We start from the raw sequence: 12669 nt of genomic DNA on the forward strand, positions 1-12669 counted from the left end.
AGTTCAGTGTTTAGCTATGGGTGTCTGAATCTTCTTCCATCAGTCACTGGATGAAGGGTCTAGGATGGCGTATAAGATAGTCATCAAACTCATTATCAGGGAGGGTCATTTAAGGCAAATTCTCCACTATTGCTTAGTTTGCCAGTTGGTATCATCCTTGTAGCTCTCTGGTAATCTCTCACTAGTGTCAGCTGTCTCCTCAAACCTATAATAGCTCCCTCTATTATGGTATCTCTCATCCTGCTCTCCTCTATTCTTCCCCCTACTCAACCTTCCGGCTCCCCCATATCCTCCTCTCCTCTCCTCTTCTCCCCCTCTCTTTTTCCCAACTCCCTCTCCCCTTCCCCCATACTCCCAATCCCCTCAAGGAGATCTTGCCTTATTAGCCTTCTCTGGGGTACCATGCATATCTCTCTTGTTTCCCAGGCTCTCTGACATTAGGATTGTAGGCTGGCACTCCCCTGATCCATGTCTAAAATCCATATATGAGTAAGTACATACCCCACTCAGAATGGTTTCTTGAAGGGCTGTCCATGTGCCTGTAAATTTCAAGATTCCATTGTCTTTCTCCACTGAGTAGTACTCCATTGTGTAAATGTACCACATTTTCTCTATCCACTCTTCAGTTGAAGGGCATCTAGGTTGCTTCCAGGTAGGTTCTGGCTATTACAAATAATGCTGCTATCAGTACTATTTTTCTTTGTTGTTAAAACAGTAGTGTTTGGTTTTACCTAGAGTTTCCTTGTGTCATAATGTCCTGTCTGGACTTTCCTTTTTTAAATTTATTCTTATTGTTTTTTATTTTATTTATATTTATCTGACCTCTTTTTACCCTACTGGTCCTTGGTGTATATATTGTGACTTTCAATTTAGTGTTTTATTAGGGAATTTATGATTTTGCAAACAAATGGATTTCTGCATCTGTATTTGCTTCTTCTGCCTTCTCTTAGGCTCTTTTCCTTCTGCTTGCTTCATCCAATTCTGATGTATTAGTTTTCTTTGATCATATTATATTATTACCTATTAGAAGCCTGATTATTTTCTAATGAGAGACAGAAAGTGGGAGAAGTGGAAGGAGGGAAAACTGTAATCAGGATATATTATATGAGAAAAATCTATTTCAATAAAGGGAAAACATAAATAAAAAGAGAGACCTGGTTAATAAACTCATTCAACTATTACTAGGGCATTCTAAAATAAGATCAATGTAGATAGATTCTTCAAAGATGAAGAAAGGATATGGGACACCTGAGACATCAGATTATAATGGAAGGATTGATGGTGGGAACAATCCTAAGAGTAGAAATTATACAAACCACAGATGGTTTCGAGTGTAAATAATCTCCATATAAAGAAACTGTGCTGTGGTAGGTATGTGATGGAAACACATGATGTATTACAGAATTAGAGAATATTGCTTAAAGGAGTGGACTGTAAGTATAGTTTAAGTGTTTGGGGGACCTGAGGTCTGGTGTGGAAGGAATTGTTCATTTGTGCCTATGCTCCAGGTAAGTATGGCCAGTAGGGAAGCAGTGGCCAGAAGGCCTGCCTGAAGCAGACAACTGGACTAGACAAGTGTGAATAATCCTTGTTCCCTGTTAACCAATGGTTAGGACAAGCAGAGAGAGTTGTTGCGTTAACTACCTGAATTCAAGCACCTGTGTAAATGCCACAGGATGCAGAGCAAATGGACTAATGAGGAATGGGAGAGCATTGCTGAAAGCTAAATAACATAGTTTCCTTCACCTACATGATTGTAACCAGGATGCTCTTTGGAGAAAACAACTGCAACAAACTTCAAGATCTTTTTGAGCTTGCTAACTTGTTTTATATTATATCTCCTTTGGCACAGAATATGATTATCAATTTGCATTTGTTTGAATCAAGCAGTAGTTCCCCTTCAGAGACTCTCTTCATGCTCTGAAAAGCATTGCATTATACAATAATAACATCAAGGATCAAATAGATATGGAAATACAATTAGAGAAACAGAAAAGATAGTAAACATGATAGGGAAAAGTATTCCCACAAGGCATACACATATTGAAAAACTCCAGTTGAGAATGATTGTCTTATGCAATGTCAACTAGAGAGATCCTTGTGACCCATCACACCACACAGACTGTTGCTGTTCATGCTGAATCTCACCAAAACTAAAAGGTTAGATTACTGCTGAAGTTACCACATGACTATGAAGAAAAAAGGGATAGACTGCACAAGAAGTCCCACAATGTCATCTGAATTTGATGATGCCAGACATCACTCAGCTTGCTATTGGAATCAAGTATGTCAAAGCCCTAATGAACCATTTGTTAACAATTCATGCAAGATGTAATCATTGGTTCAATGTGATATGACTGTTATATGAAGAGTCAACTACATTCTGATTGTATATAAATCCATGTCTACAGAAGGAACTAAAGTTTCCTTCAGTCACTGTGATAACTGAAAATCTGACAGGTATGCCTCAGATTCCAATAAGGAAGCTTTAACAGTGCTTCATTAAAATAATATTATGTGGCAAATTATCTTGTGTGTTTTTGCAAGGATATGTTATTTCTAGTTTCAGCCTAGGGTATACAGTAAACCCTTTATAGTATTCCACTGATACTGACAAAGCCCTTTAAAGTTTAAGCTGTTGAAAATAAGTGGCTCCTGTCTGGTGTTGGAGTGGTAGGGAACTGGTGAAATACATATATCATACCACCAAGGCTTTCAAAAATTACAGAAGTGACAAAACTATAATAATCTAAAGAGAAAGCCCAAGAATTGAGGCCTAACAATTCTTCTTGTGTTGACCTATAATATAAATTCTCCTTCAGTCATGATTAAGAAATAAGCAAAGGAATAAACATATAACTAGGTCTATGACCATGTTCATAACGCCCCCTGAGGGAGTAGAGTCATGTGAATGTCATGAGGGATTCAGGACACCCTTACTCCAATTCCCAAGCAGTGTGTGGCCTGAAGGTGCTTTGATAGAATATATAGGAAGTAGAAAGTTAACTAAATGGAATCCTCCTCCTTGGGTATCCCAGCTGCAGTGAGACTTTTCAGAGATGCCTCTGTCCTTGTCTCTGCTATGTAAGTATTGCTCTTACTCATGTTCCTTGAGATAAGACTAAGAAGTGCATTACTTTACCAAGCTGAGTTGAAATGGCTTTTATTTCTAGTGTCACTTGGTGCCCTCTTTGACTTGAGTTAGAAAAATGGGATTGTTTCTGATACATAGTGTATAGAAACCAAGAATGCTTCTGTAAACTTCCATGCAAAGTACAAATCAGGGTAAGATAAAAAATTCAGAATTAAAGAAATGGAGACACTGGCTAAAATGAGAACAGAAGCATCAATGGGTGATAGTCTTTCTGGGGTCACCTCCATGTGTTCTTAGATATGAATAAATCTAAAGTAATTTTAATTATGGAGACTGATGTAGACAAGCCTAACACACGTGGATACAACTCAGTTTTTACAATTTCATTCTTCCAATGTTAGGATTATGTATTTATCTCTAGAGCCTTGATGACATTTTCAAGAATTAGTGGTAATAACATAGATTTTACAAAAACTTACCTTAACTGTGAAAGCCCTACAGATAATAAACATAAAGACTATGAATGGGAATGCTTTGTGGAGAGATACATGTTACACATAAAATAAATTTGGGAAATTATTATGAATTTAGAAACTTAGCATGTGATATAAATTATTTGATGATGCATCATTTTTAGTTAAAAGTTTGAAGATTAACTTACATGCTACACAATTTTTTGCATATCTAGTTTGTTTTAGTATTTCTGCTTAGGGATTTTATTATGCATAAATCTTTACCAATTCCCTATTTCTACATTGGACATTTCCAACTAGAATTATCAAAGGTTATGTGAACATTAGGATCTTGAACTCATGTTTTGCATCTGAAATTTTCAGGTTAATATAACTAAAGCAGATAGACTTAAATTTCATACTTTCATACCTGTTAATCATTTTGAGAGTACAAATTATTAATATGTTACAACTATGTCCCAGTCAATATAATTATAGGCAAATTCATGATGAAATTATCAGCTATCATTGTCACAAATTGAAAAGGTATATGCTACACAGAGCAGGGGGAAGTAGACACAATCAATCTCCTAGGCAATCTACAGCAATGTAGATTACATGTAAGACTAACAACTTCAGGTGGCACTGGACCTCATAATTATATATATGGCTCTTGCTACAAAGATGCACAATGAGAGTTCACAGGTATATAAGATGTGACAAAGTACAAACTCACAATACTGTCCTTCTGTCTGAACATATTGATTCTGGGATGATGAAAAATCAGGTAGCCTCTGTACATCATGTTTTTCATCGACATAATGTGATAATAGTTATGAAGGCCCAGAATATCAAGATGGTTGTTGCAAATATCAGATTCAGAAGACCTTATTTGAACTTTTGACAAAAGGACAAAACTATGATGTGACTGTGAAGAGTTAGAAAACCCATGCTATGACATTATTTTCATGGCAGAACTGCCTTCATCCTTCATGTCAGCAATCCGGGAAACATGTCTTGATTTAAATCAGACAGGAAAAATGAATCAAACCAATGAACTGTGCTGTCCTTGTCATATCAGTGTCCAAAATGTTTCAAATTGACACTGAATTAAAAAGGACAAATTGAGGCAAATTTTACACTGAAAATTACCAGAAATCCCCAAGACATTCACCTACCTGAAGAGAAAAACTAGTTCATCCAGGGTGAGATTCAAGTTAAGTTAGAAATGCTTGGAAAAATACAGAAACATTCTTAAGAGGTGTAATTACTTAGTTAAATGTATACCACACAAGAGGCTATTCCTCCACCCAGACAAAAAGTATCAACTTGTGTCAAGGAAGGAAAAGGGAACATCTTAGGCTTCACAGACAGAATGACTCTTTTGTTTTGTTTTTGTTTTTCGAGACGGGTTTTCTCTGTATTGCTTTTGGAGCTGTCCTGGAACTCGCTCTGTACACCAGGCTGGCCTTGAACTCACAGAGATTCTCCTGCCTCTACCTCCTGAGTGCTGGGATTAAAGGCATGTGCCACCAATACCTGGTCAGAATGACTATTGATAGCCTCATAGGAAGAGACCTCACAGTGGTCTTCTTTAACAGGGACACTGCTCTTGATGCTGGTATCCATGGTCCATGGGGAGAACATGACCTCCACTATGAATGTTAAAATGTTGAATATCTCCTATCGCTCACCCTTTGGGGACATGTTGGATGAGGCAATCAAGTTATCCCAGGGAATGAATCACCTAATTTCAAAACTGTCCACTCACTTTGTAAGTATCCTCACTGACCCTTTAAGTCTTTACAGTGTGTTTTTCATGCCAGTGAAGCTGAAAGGAGAAAATATCATGGGCCTGTTTCAACATAATGTACCTCCACAGGGAAAACCTTAAGCTACTGAAATGTGGAGTGAGAGAACAGCACAGTTTTGTGAAATGTCAAATGTTGGCTAGGAATACAGTGATTTTTCTCAGTGTTTTAACTTTAACTTACTTAACACAAAGCTCAGGAGTAAAGGGCTGAGGAAATACTTTGGTTTTCTATTCTTTGTATAGGAGACACATGTCCATTGATGTCCTTCATTTAGGACACTATGAATACCCAATAAAAGAGAACTGCTTCACAATAAATTTGGGGAATTGAATAAAATTAAAGGCATTGAAAATAAATGATAAAGAGGAAAAATAATCAAGTAACTTCAGAAATCCCCAAATGCTAAGAACTATCACAGAATTAATTCCAAGATATGAGCTTAAGTTGGTGGTTCTAGTTTAGAGCTAAAAAGCATAGCTGGTGAAGGTAATTTGAAAGTGGTCTGCCATCTATTTTAGAATAGTGAAAGTACATCAATTAGCATGTAAGAATGGGGCTCAAGGCTTATAATATATATTCCTACCATACATTATACTCACTAGCTTTTCTATCACTTCATATTTATACTTTCCCAGAAATTCCTTGAAACTATCACAAATTTTCTCAGTAGTAGTACTTTTTGATAATAATGTGTCAAATAAGTGTACCAAAGTAAATGTAATAATTAAATAATGGCATATTAGCCAATGTTTATGTAATTAATACTTTTCTATTTTAACTGGGTTATCATTTACTATTTCCCAATATATTGTGCTAGGCAGTTTAGAACTCATTTTGCTACAACACAACTGTGCTGTGAATGTATGACACTTGTGCAGATACAGGGGAATTTGAAAGAGAAGTTCTACAGGTATGATGACTATTAAGGAACATCAGTTTTGATCAAAAGGTAATAAAAAGAAGCTAATGAATAAAAATGTATAAGAATTTTGGCAGTGGCACAAATATTACCATATTATAACACTTATTTTTACAGTTTTGTAGTTTTTAGTGTCTTCTTACCATGTAATAGGAAATGCCTGGCCCCTACCCTGAGTGAAATGATAGACTCTAGATATCCCCTATGCGGAAGGAATTGGCAATAGGGTGGGAGGATGGGGGAATGGTGGGGGGATGCGGGAGGAGGGAAGGGAGAGGAAAATGGGATTGACATGTAAAACAAGCTATTTAAAATTAAAATAAAAATAAGTAAAAAAATAAACAATTTAAATTAAAATAAATAAAATTATTAAATATAAAAAACTTTTAGAAAAGATGAGAATAGCAAGGGAAAGAAATTGAGAAATCAGAAAACCAGATGTATAAAAAATTGAATGGAAATAAGTCGATAAAAACTTGTCTAGTTCCTTATTTTTATTTTGCATATTATTTAATTTTAAAATTGCATAGCTATCAAATACACTAATACCAAGTTGTTGATTCATTTCCTTGACTTAGAAATGATAACTAATTGAGTGTTTTCTCATTTCAGAATAGATTTTATGCCAATGACCGGGGTTTTCACAAGAGGATCATCAGATGTCACACTTCTGCACTCTCTAGACCAGAAAACAAAGAGCAAGCCCAAAATACTGAAGTGAGTTCTTAGCCTTGGTTTGTTACCAAAATGACTGAAGCAGTGCTCTGGTTTTCTAATGCACATTTATTACTCATATTGCATTACAGAGTATATGACAATCACCCTTGCAGAAATAAATTTAAAAAATTAGATAAGGAATTAGAAATTAAAGAGCAATCTCATTGAAACAAATTACATTAAATCATTGCTAAGTAATATTATAGCAGGTCTATATACTGTCCATTCAGAAAAGTCTTTTTTAATGCCTTGCCTCTGATATTGTACTTACTGTTTTGAAGTATGAGTCAACTCTAAGCTCATGGTTAAGCATGTACTGATGTGCATGCAAATGAAGCACTAATAGAGTTGTGGTCATCATATGTTACACAAGGTCCTGTGCTGGCAGAATTTAGCATTGGTGAATACTGTGCCATCTATTCTTGACATTTACGTCTTCTTTGGATCTACTTTGTTTCTTTACATAACTGCCCACCCCTCTCAGTCCTCTCTACCTTTACCTATGTCATAACTAGAAGACTAGAAGTCATTTGAAGAAAGGAGTCCCACAAAGTGCAATATGATGTTCCTCAAAATAAACTAGCCACTCTTGTAATAGGGAATTTAAATGTGATGCTGTCTCTAACTTATAATGGTTATTATCTCTCAATTTTGATTCCCTTCCATGAGCAACTTAAGTAATTTACAATGAACATTATCACATATCCAAAATTTCCCCACAGATGTATTCCATCTTCCTTGTTTTTCTTAATGTCACCAGTATTTTGTATTCTTTTTTTTTTGGTTTTTTTCGAGACAGGGTTTCCCTGTGTAGCTTTGGAGGCTGTCCTGGAACTAGCTCTGTAGACCAGGCTAACCTCGAACTCACAGAGATCCACCTGCCTCTGCCTCCCGAGTGCTGGGATTAAAGGCGTGTGCCACCAATGCCCGGCTCAGTATTTTCTAATCTACATTCTTATTTAGTACTTATAATAATAATAATTAATAATATAATCATAGAAATATAAAAAAGGAAGTCAAAAAAGAAGGGACAATAGTTAAGAGTTAGTACTTGGCTAGAAACTTCATAAAAACTCTTCTGATATTTCCAAATTTAACCTTGTCATATTCTATAGCAGGAAGACAGTGGCTACGGTTTAAACTTTTAAAATCTGTACCAACAAAAGAATGTTCTACATATGCATGTGAATCAATAAAGGAGAGCCTATTTCAGCTACTTGAGCAAAAACTGCCTGTATCTAACTCTGCTGCATATCTTTTATTATAATGTGATTGTTCAATTGTTGTTGCATAGTTGGAAGTCCTACTGAAGTTGGCACACAATCTATTGCAAGCCTGGGTTAACCCTTTGTACCATCTGTGGGCTGAAATGGGTGACAAGCTGGGATACACTCCTCCTGACCTCACAAAAGCCCTGGAGATTAAGAGTATAAATAGACGACTCATAGAGGACATGAAGAACATCATCCAAAAGGTGAGTAGCCTCCCAAAGTTCTTAGTCTTTCTCATACATGAATGGGGTAACCTATTTAATGACAAATGAATTTTGAAGCACTTCCCTTTGCAGCAAACAAATTGGGGTATCCAACTAGGCCAGTGTACTCACTATTAATACTCATAGGCACACAATTCAGTACCTCAGATCTCAGGGATCTCAGAAGAAAACAGCTGTTCCTCATAATTATTTTGACCTTTCTGGACCAAGAGACAAATGTGTAACTATCCCAGCAGTTATTACAATCAGTGATCAACTACTATCTATATCTTAAAGCACTAATTCCAACCCTCACTTTGCCGAAAGATTTGTATGCATACACTATATGGGGTATTTATTTAGTAGAAAGTAAGAAAAGAATAATAGTGTGATGTCTAGATCCATAAAACATAAAAACAAGCAGGGATAATTGTGAAGAAATATAAAGTTCAATAATTGACAGAATTTATGCTAGCCTTTCCATTTTCCTGGATAGCAAATTATTACCTGCCTATCTGTCTGCCCGTATACTGTGTGAGATTTTCCTGGGGAGACAAAAGACAAATAGGTCTACTCATCTGGCAGATCAAAGTAACAACTACAATGAAGTCCAATTTTGTAAAATGATGAGTTTTTACTTGAGTTCTTAGAGGTTGAGAGTTACTTGCAAGAGAATGGGTGACACAAAAGAAGTTGCATCAAAGAAAGTTACCACTCCTAACCTCCAACACAGGTGACAATAATGAAAACAGAAACTGTAGAGCAGCTTTCAAAAAGAGAGAGACCTTATCCCTATAATTTATCAAGGCAGCATCTACACAACTAGTAGTCTTTTATTGAGTCTGTAAAGCTGGGTGGAACCTTGAGAATCTTGCAAGATTCTAGTCTTCCATACATGAAATTGAACCAGAGGTGGATTTTTTATTTGTTTATTTGTTTGTTTTTTGAGGTATTTTTTAACTTGCTCTTCTGTCTTGGTGGAAATTTTCCATTTGGTAACTAATGCGGAAATATTAAGCTACACAAAATAGGAATGCCCTATGATATTTTACTGAGGAAGAAATCACTTACGTGAGAAGCCAAGAAAGCTGAGAATCTAAGGTCCACATGGTGCTCTCCAGGCAGAAACTGGAAACCAAAGAGTCTCCTTCTCCTAGCTCTTTTATGCCCCATAAGTTCTATGTACCTGTGACCAAACCCAAACGAGCGTGGACAGTGCTACAGTTACATAGATCTCACCCTACAGGTAACCAATTACATAACATCCTAGAAAAACAAATTTACTGGCAACAACTTCATGCCACAAAATTACCAATCTGCCCCACTTAATAGCCAGCATGTTCTAAGTGCTCTGTTCCAAATAAATGAAAGTCCATGCTATAATACTAACTTTTCACAAAATTGAATTTAACATGTAGAAGAAATAGAATCCCAACTTCTCACCTATAATTAATGCTTAAATATTATTTTGGTGTTTAGGCTAATTATGCACTTGAAGAAAATGTGAACACACCTGCCTGGTCTGAATTGGCATCTTTGCATTCAACCAACAGAGACACCAGATATTTTGCCTTTTATAAGTTGTTTCACTGCTTGGGAAATGACTCACGTGATGTGGAAATGTATCTGAAGCTTGTAAAGTGCCAAATGGTTCAAAGAAACTGCTAAGAGCAATCCTTTCCTTCTGTCTCAGTGATGCTTCTCAATGATACATATTTTACATGCCTGTATGTTGAACCTGTGCTTGAGTAATTAAAATGTCTAAACAAAGTTATTATAGATACTTTTGTTGATTTATTGCAAAGTCTACTAAAAATATTGATGAATTGTTGTTATCAGATGTCACAGATATCAGAAGTTAGCGTGGCAAATAATATACTTTGAAACACAACCTTAGAATCACAAAATGCATGTGTGAAGTTATTAAAGTCAAAGGATGATATTGCTATCAATCCATCCATAGCTCATCAACATGGAGATCTTAAGCTACATTATGAAAGAAAGTCACTCTCTACCCCCTCACATTTGTGGAATATCCACAGAAAGGAGTATTACACCATCCCTAAACACTGTGACTTTTTCAAAAAGTCTGAAGCATTAAGATATAAATATGAAACTATATCTGGGTTTCACTGCAACTATTTTTAACCATGATCTCTGAATTCTCATTTTTTTCCACCACCTATGATATAAACATGTGCTCTAGTCACACTGAGTCTAAAGAAGGTTCTTAGGAGTATTTTCAACTTTATCTCCTCCATTATATTCCTGTAATTCTTTGGTGGTTCAAGTCACAGAGTTAGAAAGGCAAATATGATCAGTTCTACAATGTTTCTTCTCCTTCAGTCTTCCATATTTTCTCTTTTTTCTTCTATTGTTTTGGATCCTCTCTAGCTGAGATCATCAAGGATGGTATGATATATGACACATGCCATGGGTTTTGCAGAGATTTCCAGGCAATGGGAACTATCTGAGTAAAAGTTCTCTTACACATTAAATTAGATTTTTAAAAAGAAGTAAAAATTCAATATGATTGGTAAGATAGCCTTTTAATACTAACCATGGTGAAAATATGAGTCTATCCTAACTTTTAAATTCTAATAACAAATAATATCCTCTATTCTACATCCATACCACCTTACTCTTCATTTTATTGAATGATAACGCTCATTACATTAGAAGTATGCCTTATCCTTATCTATTTAAGGGCTACAATACAGAGAAAAGTAGAACTTAGAAACTCTGAAAGTCAGAATTTAAAAGAAAATTGTCTACCTTATTAAAAAAAAGATTTTCCATAGTTAAAGGTATTCATGCAAACTGATCTCATCCTTCATTGTCTGATACAAAGAAAATTCTTGCAAATCTACAAGGGAGTCCTCAGCTAATACTCACAGCAATAGCAGATACATAGCCTGATGTGGCCTTTTCCTCTGATCAGGAAAGACTTCCAGTAGCAGGATTGGGACTCCAATCCACCCACATAACCTTTGACCCACAGTCTGTCTTGCCTATAGGATTTGCTGCCATAAAGGTGACATAGGTATTCAAAGAGTGGCCAACCCATGAGTGGCCACTGAGACCCATGCCACAAGTGCAGTCCTACCACTGACACTGCCTGGAGCACCAGGACCCAGAGGCTGGATGACCTGGGAACCTAGGATAGAACCGAGCACAATTGAAGAAAAAAAATGTCAATGTAGTGATACCTATTTTCATAGAGAGGAGAAACAGTTTTCTTTAATCATGGTCTGGTGGAAGGCCACACATCCAAGTGTATATGGGCAGCACATACCTTGCTTGACTAACTAAAAAGAAACAAAAAAATGCACACAGAGTTGGATCGATAGGAAGTTTCTGGATCAGAGAAAAGTTTAGGGAGGGGATGAACGTGATCAAAATGCATTGTTTGAAATCTCAAAGAACTAATTTAAAAGGAGAAAATGTACATTCCATATAGTCATCATATTTGTAAAAAGGGTCATTATTATTATCTGATAAAATAGACCTCTAAAAATTATTATAGATAAAGAGGACATAAAGACATTAGCTTTTGTATTAGTCATTACTCTATTGCTGTGAAGAGACCATGACCAAGGCAACTCTTATAAAAGAAAGCATTTAATTGAGGTCTTTCCTGCTTTCAGAAGGTCAGACCATTATCACTGTGGTGGGGACATTGTGGGAGCATGGTGGCACTCACTATGCTGGAGCAGTAACTAATTAGAATGAGAGTTACATCTGTAGACAGTATGGAAGAGAGGGGGACAGTGACTGGGCCTGGAATGGCCTTTTGAAACCTCTAAAGTCATCCTCAGTGACACACTTCCTTCAAGGAGACCATACTTTTCAATCCTACTCAAGTAGTTCCACTCCTTAGTGACTAAACATCCATTATACTGTGTTACATGAAAGTTCATGCTGGTGACTGAAACAGAATTTTCTATAAAGGAAGTGATCTAGGTCAATAACAGACTATGTTTAATGTATATTTTTTCTAAAAGCATCACTAGTGGTATGAGTACACCCTCCTACATGGCTCCAGGAATCCCATTGACATGAGACACAGTTCTGTTGAAGGCAAAAATTAAACATCCCATGTACAGAACCCCTGGTTAGAGGATTAGAATCCCTTCAAACTCAAAAAATGCTGTGTTCTAATAGTTTTCCCTATGACACCAAACTCTGATGCACATCAT

At 36.2% G+C, this 12669-nt stretch overlaps 1 protein-coding gene across 1 annotated transcript; it reads left to right on the plus strand.

The window, feature by feature from the left end:
• The first annotated feature begins 402 nt into the window (after nt 1-402).
• On the plus strand, nt 403-10138 carry LOC101842042 (prolactin-4A1-like). The gene is made up of 5 exons (XM_005066433.1): nt 403-417; nt 5123-5320; nt 6892-6996; nt 8291-8470; nt 9950-10138. Exons 1-5 carry the CDS (start codon nt 403-405, stop codon nt 10136-10138), a joined length of 687 nt encoding a protein of 228 aa, XP_005066490.1.
• Nucleotides 10139-12669: the final 2531 nt, after the last annotated feature.

This window comes from Mesocricetus auratus, unplaced genomic scaffold (assembly GCF_017639785.1).
Source record: "Mesocricetus auratus isolate SY011 unplaced genomic scaffold, BCM_Maur_2.0 Super-Scaffold_100013, whole genome shotgun sequence".
In the NCBI taxonomy this organism is placed as follows: Eukaryota; Metazoa; Chordata; class Mammalia; order Rodentia; family Cricetidae; genus Mesocricetus; species Mesocricetus auratus.